This window comes from Centroberyx gerrardi, chromosome 20 (assembly GCF_048128805.1).
Source record: "Centroberyx gerrardi isolate f3 chromosome 20, fCenGer3.hap1.cur.20231027, whole genome shotgun sequence".
Lineage (NCBI taxonomy): Eukaryota > Metazoa > Chordata > Actinopteri > Beryciformes > Berycidae > Centroberyx > Centroberyx gerrardi.
In genome coordinates, this window is record NC_136016.1 from 2,617,115 (window position 1) to 2,636,422 (window position 19,308).

At 42.0% G+C, this 19,308-nt stretch overlaps 2 protein-coding genes across 2 annotated transcripts in view; both read right to left on the reverse strand.

The window, feature by feature from the left end:
* The window catches only part of exoc6 (exocyst complex component 6), a 458,194-nt gene that overhangs the window by 135,363 nt on the left and 303,523 nt on the right, over positions 1-19,308 (reverse strand). The window lies entirely within an intron of this gene.
* Positions 1-19,308, reverse strand: part of reep3b (receptor accessory protein 3b) — a 46,671-nt gene that overhangs the window by 16,869 nt on the left and 10,494 nt on the right. Inside the window, exon 2 of the mRNA XM_078290645.1 lies at positions 4,543-4,615. Within this exon, the coding sequence (XP_078146771.1) occupies positions 4,543-4,615 (73 nt within the window). The remainder of the gene's footprint in view (positions 1-4,542; positions 4,616-19,308) is intronic.

Here is a 19,308-nt window from a genome sequence, read left to right on the forward strand (position 1 = left end):
ACAGGGTAATGATGGTAGTAAAATATTAGCCATGCTCCTCTGTTATTTAACTCATTGCTCTGGACGGATTCCAACCAACGCAAAATTACAGATGGAGGCGGCTGGTTTGGTCAGATGTTCCTGGATGCCTGTGTCGCTGTGTGCAAAGCCTACCGGTTGCTTCCAATACATACAGCACTCCAAAGTTCAGCACTGCATCCAAGAAAATAAGGCACTGGACCAGAGAGGAAACTGCCTCATCTCTGTGTGGGAAGAGCCTTGTTTTCAGGGTCTGTGAGTTGTGCTGAAGCAGCAAAAGGCTCCTGAAACACTTTCATGTCGGCTCGTCTTCACTTTCACAGACGATTTTCTTTTCATTGGCAATCAAGAAGAAGTGCGACTGCTGCCCAAATTATCTACAAATGAGTTGAAAGCCAGAGGAGTCTCTCCTCTCTCTCTAGAGCTATCAGACCACCTGAAAGTTCTATACCTTTTCTATATTAACTTGTAGCTGTCCTGCTTTGCTGAAAAAAAGTATCTGTGTGTGTTTCACAAGAGTAAAAAAAATGTCTTCAACAGTAAGTGTATTCAATTCAGTGTTAACAATCCTAACTGCTGTCATGCCTAATAATGTTTCCATGAATTTCAACACAAAAATCATTGATTTGGGTGCAGTGAGTCCAGGACTATTAACTAAGAGAAGCAGGGAATGAGTGGGAGTAGTGTGTCTACACTGAAAAATAAATAAATAAATAAACCTAGGCACCACAGTATCTCAGTGGTTAGCAGTGTGACCTCACAGCCAGAAGGTTGCGGGTTCGATTCCCGGTCGTTTCTGCGTGGAGTTTGAATGTGTCTGTGTATCTGGAATGGAGGCCTGTCCAGAATGTCTCCCCGCCTTCCATCCAGTGCATGCTGGGATAGGCTACAGGCCCACTCACATCTGTTTTGGTACTCTATATGTACATGTACTCTATACTGAAAACACACGTAAATATAGTGGAAAAAGTGTGTTTTTGCCTTTTAGAACTCACAGTAGCTGCCTTTTGATACAGAAACAACGATATAGAAAGCCTTTTGAAAACCAAAAATAACTTCAAGTTTGTTTGAACTGGATTACATGCAGTTTCAGTGAGCTTTTTAACCCACAAAGTGATGGACTCTGTAATACTCCTGCTACGTTTCTTTCATAGACATGTTTTGTAGACTGGATATCAGTATTACTCACCAAGCCCCTGGTCATTTGTGAGGAATCCAAAATGCTCCCACGCTGCCAATTTAAGGCGCTTTTTAGTGGGTTTGGTGTTGTCTCCTCTCTGTTAGCTGGTGTAGCCCCCACATAAACAACATGATTCACTCTCATGAGGAGTCTTGACAGGCGCAATCTCGTGCAAACGTGAGGCTGCATTCAAGAGCATAGAGCCGTAGACAGAGATACCGTAGCTACTGAAATGCTTACGGTTAGAAAATTGGTGTTAATAGTGAAATAGGTTAATCGCTGCATCCCCAGCTTAAGTGGGAAGAGAAACCGAATGAATGAATACATAAATGACTCAATGGTAGTAACAATATAGGCCGTCAGACAAGTCCGCTCAAGTCAGGCTGGATTCCAGGGTATTCAGCGTGGAAGCCCATTAGACTGAAACAGATTGTGGGAGTGGAACAGTGTAGCCTAGGGGTCGAAAACATTAACTGCTCTCACTCAATACTGTTCATCATTCCTTTGACAGTGATGGAGAGGCAGCAGAGAGGTAGCGAGGGATGGTGGGCAGCGGTGTTCTCTCTAATCCAATGGTGTCCGCTCCTGTAACATGGAAGAGTCTGCGAGTTTTCATTCCAGCCAAACACTACAGCAGCTGATCTCACTGATGAACACACCTTCAACCAGAGAGGAGGAAGTAACCGCTGAAATGAGCTGCTGTATCGTTTGGCTGGAACAAAAACCTTCCGTGGCACAGGACTGGATGCCGCTGGCTTAGAGGGCACATCAGTGGGCAGGGTGGAAAAGAGAGGGATGGAAGGGGAAGGAAAAGAGGATGAGAAGGAGTGGAAGAAGGAAAGGAAAAAGCCAGGGAGGGAGGGAGAAGACGGAGAGGCCATCCAAATCACTGGTTTGACTTTCACTGGCCGTTAAAAGACAGAAAGACACAGGAGTCTTGACATGTTCACGAAATGACCTGCCATCCTGCAGGAATGCTGCTGCCCTGTTTTCCACAAGACACTGACAAATCAATATCTGTCTGCGCACGCACGCACACACACACACACACACACACACACAGAGTGAAGTAATAAAAACATGCAAACCAGGGCTGGTCTTCTGGAATGAATTTTGAGGGCCAACTTTGTTATGAACTGGAGTAACCTTAGGCAGGGTGTGTTGCAGTTTAAGTAGCATACAAGCAGCCACAGACCTCTTTCAGCTGTAGGCCTGGGCCGATATTCGATATTAGCAATCAATATTGCGGAAACTATCGCGATATTTCCCACAATATCGAACTTGATTGAGCAACAGAATCAATGAAAGAAGCTGAAAAAAGCAGAGAGAAGAGAGTGCGGGAAGAGAGAGAAAAGAAAAAGTGAGAAAAACAGAAGTGAGAGCGAGCCAAAAAAAATAGTCACTGAGAAAGGAGAGAGAGAGAGAGAGAGAGAGAGAGAGAGAGAGAGAGAGAGAGAGAGAGAGAGAGAGAGAGAGAGAGAGAGAGAGATGGAAACTGAAGAGCCAGCTAAAAAGCAGAAACCTAGCTTACTGTGCCTTAACCTGTAAGCCGGTGTGTTAAAGCTGTGTGTGAGTATGTTACTAACTCAACAGGCTGGGATTTCACTCTCGCTGATATCAGTTACATCACCCATCCAGCTCCACCAGAAACACCTCTCAACCCTCAAACCTATAGGTATGTGTAGGGCCCCGGCAAAATCTGCTGTTAGAATCCCAACGCTCACAATACATGCATCTGGTATGCATCATAGACAGATCCCCAAGCTATATCCAAACACAAGATACAGATACAGATACAGATATGATCACTTACAGTTTTGAACCAATGAACAATAAAACTTTTTATTTATTTATTTTCTGATTGCAGAAAATATCACTACACAGCCACAAGACATGCTGTGTTTTGAGTACGGGGTGTGACCATGATCACAGACGCGCACCAATGTTCGCCAACTATTTGGATAGTCAGCTATATTTATATGCCCATATGTCCACCTTTGATTGAGAGCAACAAGTGGGGACACCATAAAAGTAAACTATCACAAAATCACCCCTGGAATGCATTGGACATCACAGGTTGATGATGTATTTCATTTAGAATTTACACACAGTCAAGTACGAGAGAGTGTCAGCGCTGTCTAAGGGCGTGCCTGCACATAAACACATGAACACTGTTGCCTGCAAGTCAGCACAGAGCCAATAAGAGGGGTGTTAAAGGGGAGGGAGGGGCCCACCGGAGCTACTTGGCTTCATGGGTAATAAACGACAGACAGAGAGAGATGGGGAAAAAAAGGAGGAGAAGCAGCTACCACCCTGTACATGCCTGAGCTTGTACTGTGAATGGTTAGATACAGTATATAGCCTGAGGTGGCACCTCTTAAAACACTAAGACACACACACACACAATCGCAGAGGCAGACACAGAAATAGACATGCACACACTTGCACAGGAAGACAATTACTAGGGATGCCCCGATAACGTTTTTTGACGCCGATCGCCGATCGTCTATGAGCCATATCTGCCGATACCGATTGGCCATAGATAGTTTTTGTGTTTTGTTATAGCAGCTGGTATAGCAGTATTATAGGTCAGTTTCAATTTTACATACATTTCATCCATCAAATTGAGTCCTGGTTAAAAAGTATCCACATTTTCTTTTTTTCTACCTCAATATTTACTTGATCATTATGTAAACAAAACCATGTGCGTTCTAGGTACCGCAACATGATTTAGTGAGATAACCCAAGCACAAGACTCAGACTTGTGCTTGGGTTGTTGAGTCGAGTTAAATAAACGGAGACACCCTCCGAAGATATATATCCGTTTCAGTCTTTGTTTTTGTATAAGTGAATGTTCTTAAGAGAGAGAGAAATGAGACTTTCCAGTTGCCTCTCCGCTGTTAGGGTCTCGACCGTCGTCCAGTACGACGCAGACAGCGTGCAGAGTGCAGACCATTATGTAAACAAACGCACATGGCATGCAATGAATTGATGCATTAAATAAGCAGAGAATTAAATGAGGGGAAGTAGCGGGCGTGACGGACTGTGACGTTACTGGTTGTCCATGAAGATTTGTGTTTTTAATTAACATGTAGCCTAAAGAAATATGAATTCAAGAAGAGAAATCGATCGGTTTTTGCAATCGGCGACTATAAAGCATTATCGGAATTCTCCGATCTCATATTTATACTGAATATCGGCCGATTCCGATTGCTGGCTGATCGATCGCGGCATCCCTAACAATTACATATGTACAAATACAACTTAAAGTTTAATGCAGGTTGTGGTAACTTTGGTGTGCATGTGTGTGCGTGTGTGGTGGTAATCGATGCTCATGTACTTACATATTCCTTGACGTTTTTGGTCTTGACAGCTTTGTAAGAGTAGTACGCAGGATACAGGGTCCCAAAAACCAGCCTGGAAGGAGAGAAAACACACAACACTTAGATGAAGCCTACGTATTTCTATTATAATTATAAGAAATAGCCACAATGGTATGGAAAAACAGAAGCGCTGCCATACTGTTGACATGCATGACAGTGACATCACTTTGGTAGCACTGCGGCTGAGATCGTCGAACTAAGATGTGCTAAATAGTTATGCTTAATTTTGTGGAGATATGAAGAAAAGATTTGTTTATTGAACGTCTGGGTCCCTACAAGAGCAATACAGCTAGTCTAAATCAGGTCAACATTACTGGTGCTGTGCCAAAATTTGTACTGCCAATAAAACGTGTTTCCCTGGCAGTGTGTCCTCATTTCCTCAACTGCATGAGGAAATTATCGCGGTGGAAATGCACTTAATACATGACAAGCAGACTAATGTATAGCCCAACTACTTCCTTGCAGAGTCAATGGACGCTTTGTTGTTTGAGATCACAAGAACAAACAAGTGTGATCTCCAGTCCCAAGTCAGTCTCAAGTCTTGAGGTACAAGTCTCAATGTAGATTACCAAGTCAAGTCCAAGTCAAGTCCATGTCATTAATGTCAAGTCTCAAGTCTAAATGTAGAACAGCAAGTCAAGTCAGAACAAATCAAGAGTCCAGTATCAATCTTACAGAAGACAGACTTTTCAATGCAATATGGTTTTAATAGTATAAACACTTGGTTCAGTTGTCTGGTGGAACAAATCTCATCACTACCTAATCACAATTAGGTAGGTTAACTTTCATTCTTTGTAAACCCTTGAAATGATTTTAAACGCTGTTTTACCGTTTGAAAAGCCAGCGATAGGGAAACAGTCCACAAAAATGTAAATGATGTTATTTTTCTTCCCTGGCGTGACATGGAAGCGAAGACACCCCCAGGGGAAACACATTTTCTTTTTTTAGCTGCATTCTGGCAGTTTCCAACAGTAAAACAACATTTTAAGGACATGTCACATTATTACAAAGAATGAAAAGTAGCCTATCGAAAGTAACCCATCTAGTTGTCTCATACTAATTTTGGCACAACAAATAAACAATGCTGTCTCTAGCTGCTCTGCTGTCACCTGGCTGTTACTAATGTGAGCAATATGGCACAAAGATTCATTGGTCATGCTGGATACCTACAGTATATCTGCATTTAACTTAACTTACTATTTTTATACCTGCGTACCAAAGCAACACTTCCATTAATATGCTACTATCACATTCAACCCATGTATATTAGGGGTGTAACGGTACACAAAAATCACGGTTCGGTACGTACCTCGGTTTTGAAGTCACGGTTCGGTTCATTTTCGGTACAGTAAGGGGAAAAAATGCAAAACATAAAATTGCTTGTCGTTTATTATGAACTTTTGTAAACATCAACAGTTTATAATTTTTTTAATTAAATTTTAAATGAAACATAATAAAAAATAAAATATATAAAAATAAAATAGAATAAAAAATAGAATACTGCTGCAAACTACTACTAATAAGTTCTCCAATAAATAAAATATTCTCAAATAAATTAAACAAAATATAAAATATAATAAGAAATATATAAAATATAATAAAAAATATAAATAACTATAATAATCTTTTCTTTTTTTAGGAAATGAACTTTTCCACATTGACTAAAGTGCAGCATTTGTTATTGCTTTGGCCCGATCTGAATTACCAGCGAAAGGCTGTTTAAATGACGAAGGGAGCAGCGTTTGCACTACGCTCGTTTTTTTCCTTGCAGCAGTGATATTCACATTCGCGTGGTGCCGTTTCAAATGAGTTATCAAGTTTTGACGTGTTGCCAGAAACATACCCGATCACTACTGAACAAAGGAGACCTTAACGGTAAGGGAGGGTCTTCAAGCTCTGGCTTATCGTTTGCATTGGCCATGACGTTCGCTAGCCAGAGGCTAGGCTAGGCTAGGCTAGGCTAAGCTAAGCGTGCTGTCTGTGTAGTGCGCTCAAAGTGCGAGGCGGAGACTAAACAAACTTCCGGTCCGCCACTTAATATGTTCGTGTGGGATCTCTGATTTGAAGTATGTTCCGCACGCAAAACAAGCCTACTAAGATTGCATTCGGTACACATCTGCACCGTACCCAAAGTCCTGTACCGAAACGGTCCGGTACGAATACGTGTACCGTTACACCCCTAATGTATATGTCTATTTTTAACTGTCCTTGCTGTTTTTAAGCCTGTGTCCCAAAACAGTTTCCCCTCCCATTTGTGAAGGACAATAACATTTTCTCTTGTACTACTTGTACTTTTTAAAACTCCAACCAAAATAGGAAGACTGTGAAATCCTCACAGCAAGCTGAGGCTTACATACAAAATTGTGATTTTCCAGTGAAAAACCATCAGCTGTCTCTGCAAAACAATTTGGGGACTTATTTTAATCTTGCTGTGATCCAGCGTTGGGTCCTGACCCAGACTCTGAAAACCACTGGAACAGAAGACAATGACTCAGTGTTTCCTCTATAATCTTCTGCAGCAGCAGCGGTTGGGGGTAATTTTGGGTTTGGTTCCGCGTCTGGCCCCATTTTGGTTCGAGCGCAGGTTTCGACACTACCTCGACTTACTGCACTCTGTGTTTTCTTGCATATCGTATATATGTTCTGTGTTCAAAATCTACATTCCTTATTTGATTGTTGCAATCTTTGGTGCTAAGCGGTAACTGCTGTGGTGTTTTGCACTGCACTGTTCACGTTTGCGTTTCTATAGGTGGCGCTCTTTTCTTTGCTCAGCCATGGTGGCTATCACTGCTCATGCCAACTACCTAGTTCTTCTTCTATTTATTCCAAACAAACCGGGAACATGAGCACCTCACTTCCTGTGTGCCAGAGGATTTTTCCCAGGAAAGAGCTACCAGACACCAGGTGACAAGAACAGCAAATGTAAAAGCTTTCATGAACTGGATACAGGTTGAATCACTGTTGTGTTACAGCAATTGGTTGTAGTACAACACACTGTTGTGTATTTGCACCCAATACGTGTTGCTTGGTGCCTACCTATTATGCTATAACAAGGGCAATTCCCACCAATTCTGGTCATGTAGCAATAAAGAATGTATTCTAAAATTGGTCTCATTTTGGTACATCTTTATGATGCTAATGATGTAATTCTAAATAGTTGGCAAATATCTTGGACTTTGGATCGACCTGCCTGAAGAGCTTAAGCTGGCTAAATCTATGATCTTTTAAATTACTTCATCAAATCACTTTTAGACTTGCTTTTTATTAATTGTTTTGACCTCCCTTTTAAGGTTCTTCTATATTTCTTACCTTGCTTTCATTGCTTTGGCTGTCAATTTTGTCTGATTTTGTCTGTTCTTTTACTACTTTATAAAGCACTTTAATGGCATTTTGAAAAAAGATATTTGTATGTTCCAGATATTCGTATGTTCCATTTTCTCTAGCGGCGTTGGCGTGGCTGTTCATATCTGAATGGATAGATGGGAATATAGGACCAACCACTTATAGTACAGTAGAGAGAGCAAGACTATAGGTCTTTGTGGCTACTGTACACCATCTACTGATAGTCCTTCACAGCAACACAGCTCTCTTTCTACCCTGACTGACTGCACCCACATACACACACAGGCAAAAGTACTAACAAACAAATGAAAATCAGCACTTTCTCTCACACACAGTAACAAGGGCAGTCTGTTCAACCTCTCTGCTCTCAGCTGAGCTCCATATATTCTGCCTGACAGATCTGTGTGTGTGTGTGAGTGTGTGTGTGTGTGAGTGAGAGAGAGTGAGAGTAAGAGAGAGAGAGAGTTAGAGAGCAAGAGAGACTGCTGGAACAATACCAGGACACTCCCTACTTCTCTCTCTTCCCTCTCTCTCTCATTCTAACACCCCCCAACCCACACACACACACACACACACGGCTGTGAAGTGAATATTTCGTTTTAGAAACATTCGATAGCTTCACGAAACGTGTTCTACGAGCCACAATTCCATTTCAACCTCCTCTCTAGAAGGCGCTAGAGTTGTCACAGTGGTGTCATTTTGACACCGGTGTCATTTCCCTCCTCAACACCGATCACACCGGTTATACCGCCTGTCGCCACTAGAGGGTCTAAGCGCTATCAAAGTCAGCGTCACTACAATGAAAGTGAAACTTATAATTTTTCTCCAAACTCACGTTAACGGCATTTGTAAACGTAACACTTTTTAATCAGCGATTTATAACACTGCTCAACACTCAGGTAGTTAATGTGAGTGCAGTGCAGATTGTGGCATATTGCCCTTCTTTAAGGGGCGATCACACCGAGAAGCGTCACTACAGGCGCATCCGCTTCAAAAACACCTAGGCAGACTGCGTCGGGCAAAACAGCTTGATGGCCTGTGGAGCAGGGCTGCATGTGCGACCGGGTTAAAGACCGCTAATATCAGCTTTTCATCTGTGTTTTCCTCTGTCCCACCGTTCCCACCACATCAAACCACATCAAAACAGGAAGGAAAGCCCGCCTTCTGCTTGATTTGATTGGTTGCCTGGCCCAAATGTGACATTGACGAGCGGTGCAACTCCGCGCCTTGCGCTGAAAAGTTGAGAATATTTTAACTTTTATGTGCGCCTAAAAACCGCCAGAAAAATGCAACACGTGTCGCAAGAAAAGAGCACGCGCCAGGCGCGCCACACCATAGGAAAACAATGGTTTTGGTGGCGACGCGTTTCTAGCGACGCTTCTCGGTGTAGGCTACCATTGGATTGTACTGGACACATTGCTGTCACCAGGTAAAGACAAATAATGAATCCTATTCATCCTAATCTGTCATATTAGTGATCAGATTTAGTGATCAGTATGTTGTTAGTATGTCCATTTATCATTTTGTAGCCTAACTTGAACATGGAAGCTCTGAATATGTGCTTTTATTTTACAAAATACAAAATAACGGTATTCCCGGTGTGGGGCTAATGCCACCGGTGTGGACTCCAAAACCGAATGCCACCGGTAACACCGCCCACCGCAACAACCCTAGAAGGCGCATGTGTGCGAATTGCAATAGTTAAAGGCAGGGATGGGACAATATAGCCTATATCGAAGTTAATTGTATTGCAATACAAAAATGTGACAATATGTATCGTGGGGCAGAAAAATGAATCGCGATATTAGCTACATTTTATTCTGCTGTAGTAATCACAAATGAGAATTCTGTTTTTGTGACAGGATGTAGTTAGGATAAGATTCAAACCCAGGTCATATGACACAGCATGTGCCCCTGCTACCAGGATAAGCCTGTCTTTCTTGATGACAACGCTGACCTGACAAACAGCCTTTGGCCTCAAAACCAGGGTGGGAACTTACCAGCAGCCACCCACCACCTACTACTAAACACTGGCTCTGGTTGGTAAATGCCTCTATTGTGCCTTGCAACCTAATCAATAGCCATTTTTCCTGATAATTCTATCCATTATGCTGCTCAATTAGTGAAAATGGCTTGTATACTCCAGGTTGACCAGCAAGTGTGGCCCGCAGATGACAACATTTCCTACCCTGCTCACTTTCTACTTATTGCCTAGGTAGCACCTGATATAAAAGTGATGTAGCGCTTTATAGACAATACAACAAAAAAATCTAAATCTAAGAAAAACAAGTAAGCAATAAACTCAAAACTAAAGTTAAACAGGAGAAAAACCGGTGAATAAAGCAGAACTAACATGGATCAGAGAAACCAACTACCAACAACTACAGTGAGCACACAGCCTAAAACCATGGTGAGAAAACCACGCTCTGTCTGTCCACCATGCCTAGTTAAACATGACAGTCCAACAGGCTGTTTGTTGTACACACAGGAGAGGCTGCTCAGATGAACTTTGCCCTCCTGAACCATTCAACAGCTCTACAGTGTTGGCTTGGTGACTCACATTACCTATTAAGGCAAGTAGACCAAGTGTACACACACACACACACACAGAGTCAACTAGCTGAAATCCTACCCATTGTCTAATTCAAGAGCTCCTTTGTGAATTGGCTTCATCAGCAGCATGGCCATCTATCATGCTGGTGGATTTAAGACTGGAGAGACATTAACCCTGCTGCATAAATGACACCAGTCACACCTTGTAGGCATGGAGCAGGCAGAATAAGAACTGCCTCTATACCAGAGTTCCTCAGATAACATAAAATAACTTTAATGATCCCTGTGGGGGAAACAGGGTTGTTGCAGCGGCAAAATAATAGGATACAGCAAAGAAAAACAAATTTATGAATGAGAATAGAGCAACTAGGTGGATCTAACATAACATAGATAATGTTCTATGTTATGTTCTATGTTCTGTTGAAATTGTCATGTAGAAATGGATGAATGAAAAGTATGAAAAATATGACTATAGCATTCTAACCCCCAATATAACCCAATATAAACTGACCGCCATTTGAATGTGGATCACAGGTGCATTTTTAATCTTTGCAAGATGAATTAGCCATAAGAATAAAGCTTTAACTTTGGATTTTTTTCTGTCATTACTCACTTTGCTGTTGGTGTTCACTGAATGGAGTGATGCCAAATAAAAGGATGTTAAGTCGTCTTTACACAGAGCATCTAACCCAGGGAAAAGGCAGAGCTGACCCAGTGTCAATTTGTGTGTAAATATGTCAAGCTGGAGAAAAGGTAGGTTAAAATAGCTCGAGAGAGACAGAGAGAGATATATATATATATATATATAGCAGCCTGGACTGGCAGACTTGAGCTGCCAAATTTAAACTGACTGTCAATGAGTCCTGGTAGCTAAGAACGCTCATGAATGCCATGCAGGGCTGCAACGATTAGGTTATTCATCATGATTGACAATAAAAGAATCCGATTAGTATCTTCTGTTATTGATTTGTAGATTTGTGGTCAGATACTCAAGCCTTCTTCCATTTAGGGATGCAACGATCTGAAAAATCACAATTTAAGGAACACACATTTGACGACCAGTTCGATTTGGGGGAACACACACTTCTCTCCCACTCAACTCTCATTGGCTATTGCTGGTCTCTGTTCACATTTGAGTGGTTGACCAGCTCACACTACAGGAAGACATCAAGAATTGTTCAGATTCAACTCCTAAAAACAGGTCTGAAATAACAGTGATGGTCCCAACTGGATCTGGAGTCAAGAGCTTGACTAGTTCAAGATTAATTACATGAAGTCCTGAACTTTCATATTACAAGATCATCTGTACAACTGACCCAAACTAGCAATTATTGACCAATTGATAATGGCTATTATCACAGCAAAAGTGGCGGTGTGTCCCCAGCCAAATCAGAAAAGCCATAAAAAATAGTCTTAAGGAAAGTGGAAATGCCATCATTTTCTAAAAAAAATTATCTTAGCAAAACAAAAAAAACAACTTGTGTGTGCTCACTTTGTCTCCCTACAGACAAGATGTTGAAATCAGGTTTTCCCAGTCATTTAGAGTTCAGTTCAGTCAGGCCAAGTGTTAATGTAACAGTGCTGACGAATCTCCCTCTGCTCGTTTCCATCAGACTGCCTGTTTTATCTACACTCTTTCTCCCAGTCTCTGGCATTGTATTCATTCCTCTCCCATCTCTTTCTCCCACGTGCACACACACATCATCAAAACCTTGCATCTACAAAATGTCACATTTTCAGAAACTAAGAAAACCAGCCTCGTTTTTAGCTTGACCACCATGCAGTTTTCAGTTTATTCAACATGGGTTTCATAAGACCAAGGGTGGTAGAATTTTCTCAACCCCTAAAGGAGCATGAAATCCTTCAATTGAAGTTAAAACATTAAAGTCGCCAAGTCCGGAGTAAGGAGGTTTTCACATGACAACAGAAATGTACAAATACACACCCTCTTCAACACGCTCACACACACACCGTATATAGCCTTGCATACAGACATACTCCCTCTATCCAGAGCCTCCTCAGCAGCAGGCAGGGCGCCAACAACCACAGCAGTTTATTTTCCTGCTGTTGCTATGGAAACAGCGAGGCTGCCAGAGCTCACTTGCTCTCTCTCTCTACCTCTGTGTCTCTCTCCCTATGACTCTCTCTCAATTCAATGCACTGTGCTTTATTGGCATGAAAGTAAAGAACAATATTGCCAAAGCATCGAGATAAAAGATCAACATTTGTACGCGAAATCCCTTTCCCCTCTTGTATCGTGTCTGTGTGTGTGGCAGAGGAACCGATTACACAAAAACCCAGATCCTGCACTGTCCAGGCACTGAGTATCAGCAGTCTGGGTGGAAGTTGGCAGTGTTTGTGTAGAAACATTGATGCACAAATACTCTCTCTCCCTCTCTCTCTTAGTTGTGCAGCAGTGCAGCTCAAAGCCAACGGGCGAGTCTCTCCTCTCCAAGGCTGTAATTTGAAGACCCAAGTGCTTGGGTACCAGGTCTTATTCATGCTAATGAAGGGCCATTGTTGCTGTGATAATAGCAGGTATTTGTGTCTCAATTGCTCCTAATTTGCTTTGACTGCAGTGCGAGTGTAGCCACATAGCTCCTCCACGCACCCACACATGGCTGGGCCCGTGGTGTGAAGGAAATAAAGACAGTAATAAACAACAACATCAACAATAATAACCTAACAAGGCAACGGTCAAAGCCTCAGGGAGGAAAACTGTTTTTCAACACATTCAAAATAGCGAAAACATTAGGGATGCTGCAATCGATCGGCCAGCAATCGGAATCGGCCGATATTCAGTATAAATATGAGATCGGAGAATTCCGATAATGCTTTATAGTCGCTGATTGCAAAAACCAATCGATGATGCAAAACACGTGAGCCATTTCTCTTCTTGAAGTTCTTGAATTCATATTTCTTTAGGCTACATGTTAATTAAAAACACAAATCTGCATGGACAACCAGTAAAGTCACAGTCCGTCACGCCCGCTCCTTCCCCTCATTTAATTCTCTGCTTATTTAATGCATCAATTCATTGCATGCCATGTGCGTTTGTTTACATAATGGTCTGCACTCTGCACGCTGTCCGCGTCGTACTGGACGACGGTCGAGACCCTAACAGCGGAGAGGCAACTGGAAAGTCTCATTTCTCTCTCTCTTAAGAACATTCACTTATACAAAAACAAAGACTGAAACGGATATATATCTTCGGAGGGTGTCTCCGTTTATTTAACTCGACTCAACAACACAGGCAAGTGGCAACAGTCTGAGTCTTGTGCTTGGGTTATCTCACTAAATCATGTTGCGCTACCTAGAACGCACATGGTTTTGTTTACATAATGATCAAGTAAATATTGAGGTAGAAAAAAAGAAAATGTGGATACTTTTTAACCAGGACTCAATTTGATGGATGAAATGTATGTAAAATTGAAACTGACCTATAATACTGCTATACCAGCTGCTATAACAAAACACAAAAACTATCTATGGCCAATCGGTATCGGCAGATATGGCTCATAGACGATCGCCGATCGCCGATCACCGATCGGCATCAAAAAACGTTATCGGGGCATCCCTAGAAAACATGCTGTACATTGATGGCCTGGAAGGACAGCTAGATATGTGAACCAAATTTAATATCATTCCAACTTATGGTGTGGGAGATATGACTGGTTTTTACAATTTTTCATTCTGATGTGTGATTGCAGCACCCTCCTTTAGCTAGTTACTGTAATTTTGAAAACACTGGAGAGACGAAATGCATCATTCCACCAAGTTTAATCTGATCATCAGTGTCCAAGGCTACATTCACACTAGTGCTCACTGCTCAATTCTGATTTTTTGATCAGATCAGTCAGATATCAATTTAACAAAATGTATGTGTAAAGAAATAGGCTTAGCATATGACTATTCTAACAATATCATTTAATAATCATCTATCATTTAATTATTTAATTATCGGACTTTGGAAAAGAAATATCAAGATTCTTGTGATCGATTGATTGGTGCATCCCTAAAATTGATCCCATCATATGCCAAATTACTCATCTCAACCCAATTCCTGAGACTACTGCATTGTGAACCCAGTTTTGTGTAGTGAATGGGTTTGTGAGCTAAGCATTCATTACATCCCTAATCATTAGTGATACCAGTCTTATACCAGCGGATATCTGGTTCAGACCTGTGGTGGGTATTAATCTCCATGTTAGAGAGAGGCGTAGCATGTCAGAGAACACCACTATCTACCACCGATAAGACAGGCCAATAGTTCACTTACATACAATAACTGCTGTTGCTGTTCCAGTGTAGAATTGTTCAGAGAACAAGCCCTGGGTCAAACAGTTTTACTAATAAATCATTGGATTGTATTAACCTGAATGGAGTCCCTGAAAGGTGAGGGTTAGCCCGTCTATTCAGACAGTGTCAAGTAAGCTGTCAAAAAGAAAACTAAACTAACTTTCAAATAGTTTCCTGTGATTTTCGAAACTTTCTGGCACTCGTAGTATGCTTTGTGACAAACTCCACCCACCTACCAAATAAGGAGCTTAAAAAAAAAACCACTTAAAAGTATTTGCAAATACCGTTTGACCTAAATCTGCTCTGACTTCCATGACTGCACACAACCTAGTAAGGAACAAGTGGCCAACAAGCGACAACAATAGAGTGCACAGAATGAGAAAGGAGAGCAGATTGGTCGCCTTTCCTACAACAAAGGGATTTACAAAGAGATTTAATGTCAAGTGGCAGTTAATGGATAATGCTTTATCCCAAAATAAAACCGTGTGTTCAGGCAAATCTGTCCCACTGTACCCTCATACAATAAAACAAATAAGGACAAGAACATCCCAACTGAGTTTTCAAATTAAACTTTAAATTAAACTTACTCCAAGTAAGTAAGTGGTACATCTAAGGTTTCTATTACATGAAGCTGATGATGTATAAGTAGGTCAGGTAGCTTGCAGTCTTGCGTTGCGCTACGTGCAATTACATTTTTGGAGAGGTGCACGTAAGCTACGGCTGCAGCCTCTGTGGGCTACACCGTAGCTATGGCGTAGGTTCCACGCAGTAGCATAAATTACCCTTCAGACTAGATGACAGCTCATCAAGATGAGTGACAGGTGTTGAGGCAGGAACTTGACCGACTCAGGAGAAGGAGGGCGGGACTAACAATACACTTCCTTTGTCAAGGTGAAAGGTTTTTAAGTTCTCTTTTATTCTACCTGAATTTAAAATCAAATTAAAATACAAAACTAGAATAGCATTGAGATATATAGCTATACTCATGCTGCTTGCATGTAATGTACGCAAGAGGTCAGAGTGCCTGCAAGCATGAATGTTTTTGAAACAAACAACTGTAATGAAGATTTGTGCTAAATAATGGTGTAAATATCAGTCTTTTCCACTCACAGTGCGATCATTTGGCTTCGTACGTTTTTTTTTTTTGCCGTATTTGGAACTCAAAAGAAACTTCACCTGTGTTACAGTTGGCATGAGGGTGAGTAGATAATGACTGAATTTTCATTTTTATGTGAATTATTCCTTTAAAGACCCGTGGATACCTGTTTTTCCATAAACCCCGCTCAAACAAAGGAAGCTGGACCTGCACTGAAACGTTCTTGAAACAATTTAGTGAAAAGTAGGGCCCCATCTTCCTACCACCACACCCCCTCCCAGCTCTCCATTTCCCCCCTCTCTTCTCATTCCCTTCTCCCTATTTCAACACCCTCTCCCCCTCTCTCTGCATGCAGCTGAGAAAATAGCCCCGCTGCCTTTCGATGGGTCTTAACTATGGGCTCCAGGTCAACTTCCTGGTTTCCTGACACCGTACACCCACCAACAACCAGATGGAGGGAGGGGAAGGACAGGAGGAAAGAGCGAGAGAGACCGAAAGAAAGAGAAAAAGAGGGAGCAAAAGCAATAAAAAACATGAGAGAGACACAGCAAGACCAAAGAGAGGGAGGGAGAGAGAACAAAAGAGAAAATATCCAAAGATCTCCAAGATCTGGGCTACCACCATCTGGTTTGAGCTTCAAGAATAAGAACTTGATTACATGACTTTTCCCCTAAAAACACAGAGGGGGAATTGTTGGGAGAACTGCTGCTACAGCACATAGGACTGGCTACAGTCCAGGTCTGTCCATCCCGAGAGGATTTCCTCATGGGGAAATAAATGACAGACGTCAGTCAAACTGGTCTTAAAACTCTAAATCTTCTTTTCACATTAAACTACTGAGTTAACATGAGTTTAAACTATACCATAAAGAGTAGGCTAACTAAACCCAAACCTGTGTAAACCTGACTTCTAATGGTAAAAAGCTTACTACTGAAATTGTCATCTGCTATTAGCTGATCTTCGGTGCCAGGCGATGTCACCATATGTTGGTGACATCGCCTGGCACCGAAGATCAAAGATCAGAAGAAACACACAAATATCGGGCTGCTGCCAAACATTTGATTCCAATTTTGTTGTTTCTGGTCAATTTTTCCTGAGTTGAATTTAGAGTTTACATGATCCTGCCTGTAAATAACTTTCATGACCCTGGGGTACAAAACCAGTAAGACAAGTCTTTCTTCTTGAAGGGCTGACTTTTTGGATATACAACCATATTATCCAACACCAATGAATGACAGGTATATGTGCCCCATCCTTAGTGGAGAATGTACACCATGCATCCTAATGGTCCTGAAACACTTGTTCTTCACATTGCTGAGAAATACAGTCTTGTGACTAGCAGGCAGACAACTCAATCTGCCAAAAGAGACTAGATGCACAACATTCCAGCATTTGACAGTGCAACCATTTTAGTAGAATATGTTCTCAAAAGTAAACTCAAAATAATAGAAAATTAAAAAAGGACCACATGTGCAACCTGAGATTCTACACAGAGATAGGTATTCAAATGTTAATGACTACTATGACAGATCTACTTTTTTATTGTGCTCTTCAGTGTTTCCTCTAGGATTTTTTTTAGCAGCGGGGGGAAAGGGTTTTGTTGTACCTGGGTGGTGCGCGCGCGGTCGGAGTGAATATCAATAGGTAATTAAAAAATATGAAATAAATTGACACTTGACTGCAAAACAAACTTTAGAACATACTCCACTCTCCTCACTTTCTGCCCTCTCTCCTGCTTCACTCTGCTCTCCTGCTTCACTCGCCTCCACTACTCCTGCCTGTCTACTTGTCTAATAAGGTTACATTTGAGAATGAGTAACGTTAGATAATTCTTTCACATCACAAATATTTGATCACGCAACCATTAAGAACATTAAAATATTGTAGTAGCCACCACTAACGTTACACATTTTAGAACCAGAAGGCATTTCTTTCCCTTCAAAACTTCGGGGCATAGCTAAGAACCTTGAGCCCCTCCCTAGCTAAAGTAACGTTACCTGACTATCTTCCTCATCGACATCAGGCATCTTTCTCTTCTTGGAGAAATATTTTAATAAACTCATCTGACAATGCAATCAGGAATATTTTAATACATTGCTTATATAAACATCGTTGGCAATTATTTTACCGACGTTTATACAGCGTTTTTTCCCCAACTGCCAGCGCCCTTTTCTCATTAAAAGCAATGGGAAGCGGCCGCAAGGCGCACAAAAGGCGGCCGCTCCCGAAAAGCGCTGCAGCGTTTTTTTCGTCAGAATGGAGCGCTTTCAAAAGTTGAGAAATGTTTTTTTTTTTAGTTGAGAAATGTTCAACTTTTCAGAAAAGCGCCGGGTGACGTGAACCGCTTTTTCCCAGCCGACCAATCGCGATGACAGAGACGCTGGCCGTTTCCCATAGCAACAACAAATATGGAGAAAGTGAAAGTGCCGGTGGAGAAATTGGACGTTGTAATAAGTAAATTTTCGTTACCGCAACAGCGATCTTAAAGGCAGTATGGATTATACTGGACATGTATTGGAAATATCTGGTAAGCCTTTGCTTGTTGCACAACACTGTTTTGTCTGTTAGAAGTGCTAACCAGCTGGTTAGTGAGCTAGCAGCTGCTCAGCTAACGTCAGGTGACGTTGCCGTGATCCGCTTTTTATTTCTCCTCACAAAAAGCACTCCAGGCAGCACTTTTTCCACATCAAAAAACGCTATGTGTGAACACAGCCTTTTAATCTACCTTTCTCTCTCTTCTTTCTTTTTCTCTTCTTTCTCTCTCTCCCTCTCGCCTCGGCCGGGTGTCGCCAAGTGTCGCCACTTTCGTTTCCGTCGTTTCAAATTAAAAGCCCTCTGCAGAGTCGTGTAATTACGACTTCATGACATTTCATAAAATTCTGAAGCAGCGGCAGCAATAATTTTGCAGTGGCGGGCCGCCGCTGCAAAATGTATATAACAGAAACTCTGCTCTTTTTTCAAAATGAGAGCACATCTGCACTATGTAAAAAATATCACCATGGAAGCCAGCATTCTGTGGAAGAATAGCAGACTTTTTCAATATCCATCCATCTTCTAGCTGCTTATTCGGGTTAGGGTTGCGGTAGCAGCAGGGTGAGACAAGCACCGTGGGAGTCCTTTTTCCCCAGCAACTTCCTCTAGCTCCTCTTGGGGGATCCCCAGGTCAGCTGGGAGATGCGTGTCCTGGGTCTACTTCAAGGTCTCCTCCAAGTCGGTCGTGCCCAGAACACCTCCAAAGAGAGGCACCCAGGGGCATCCTTACCAGGTACCCAAACCACCTCAACTGGCTTCTCTCAATATGGAGGAGCAGCGGCTCAATACCGAAGTCGTCCCGGATCATTGAACTCCTCACCCTGTCACACAGAGTCAGTCACCCTGCAGAGGAACCTCATCTTGGCCGCTTGTATCCACAATCTCATTCTTTCGGTCACTCGGAC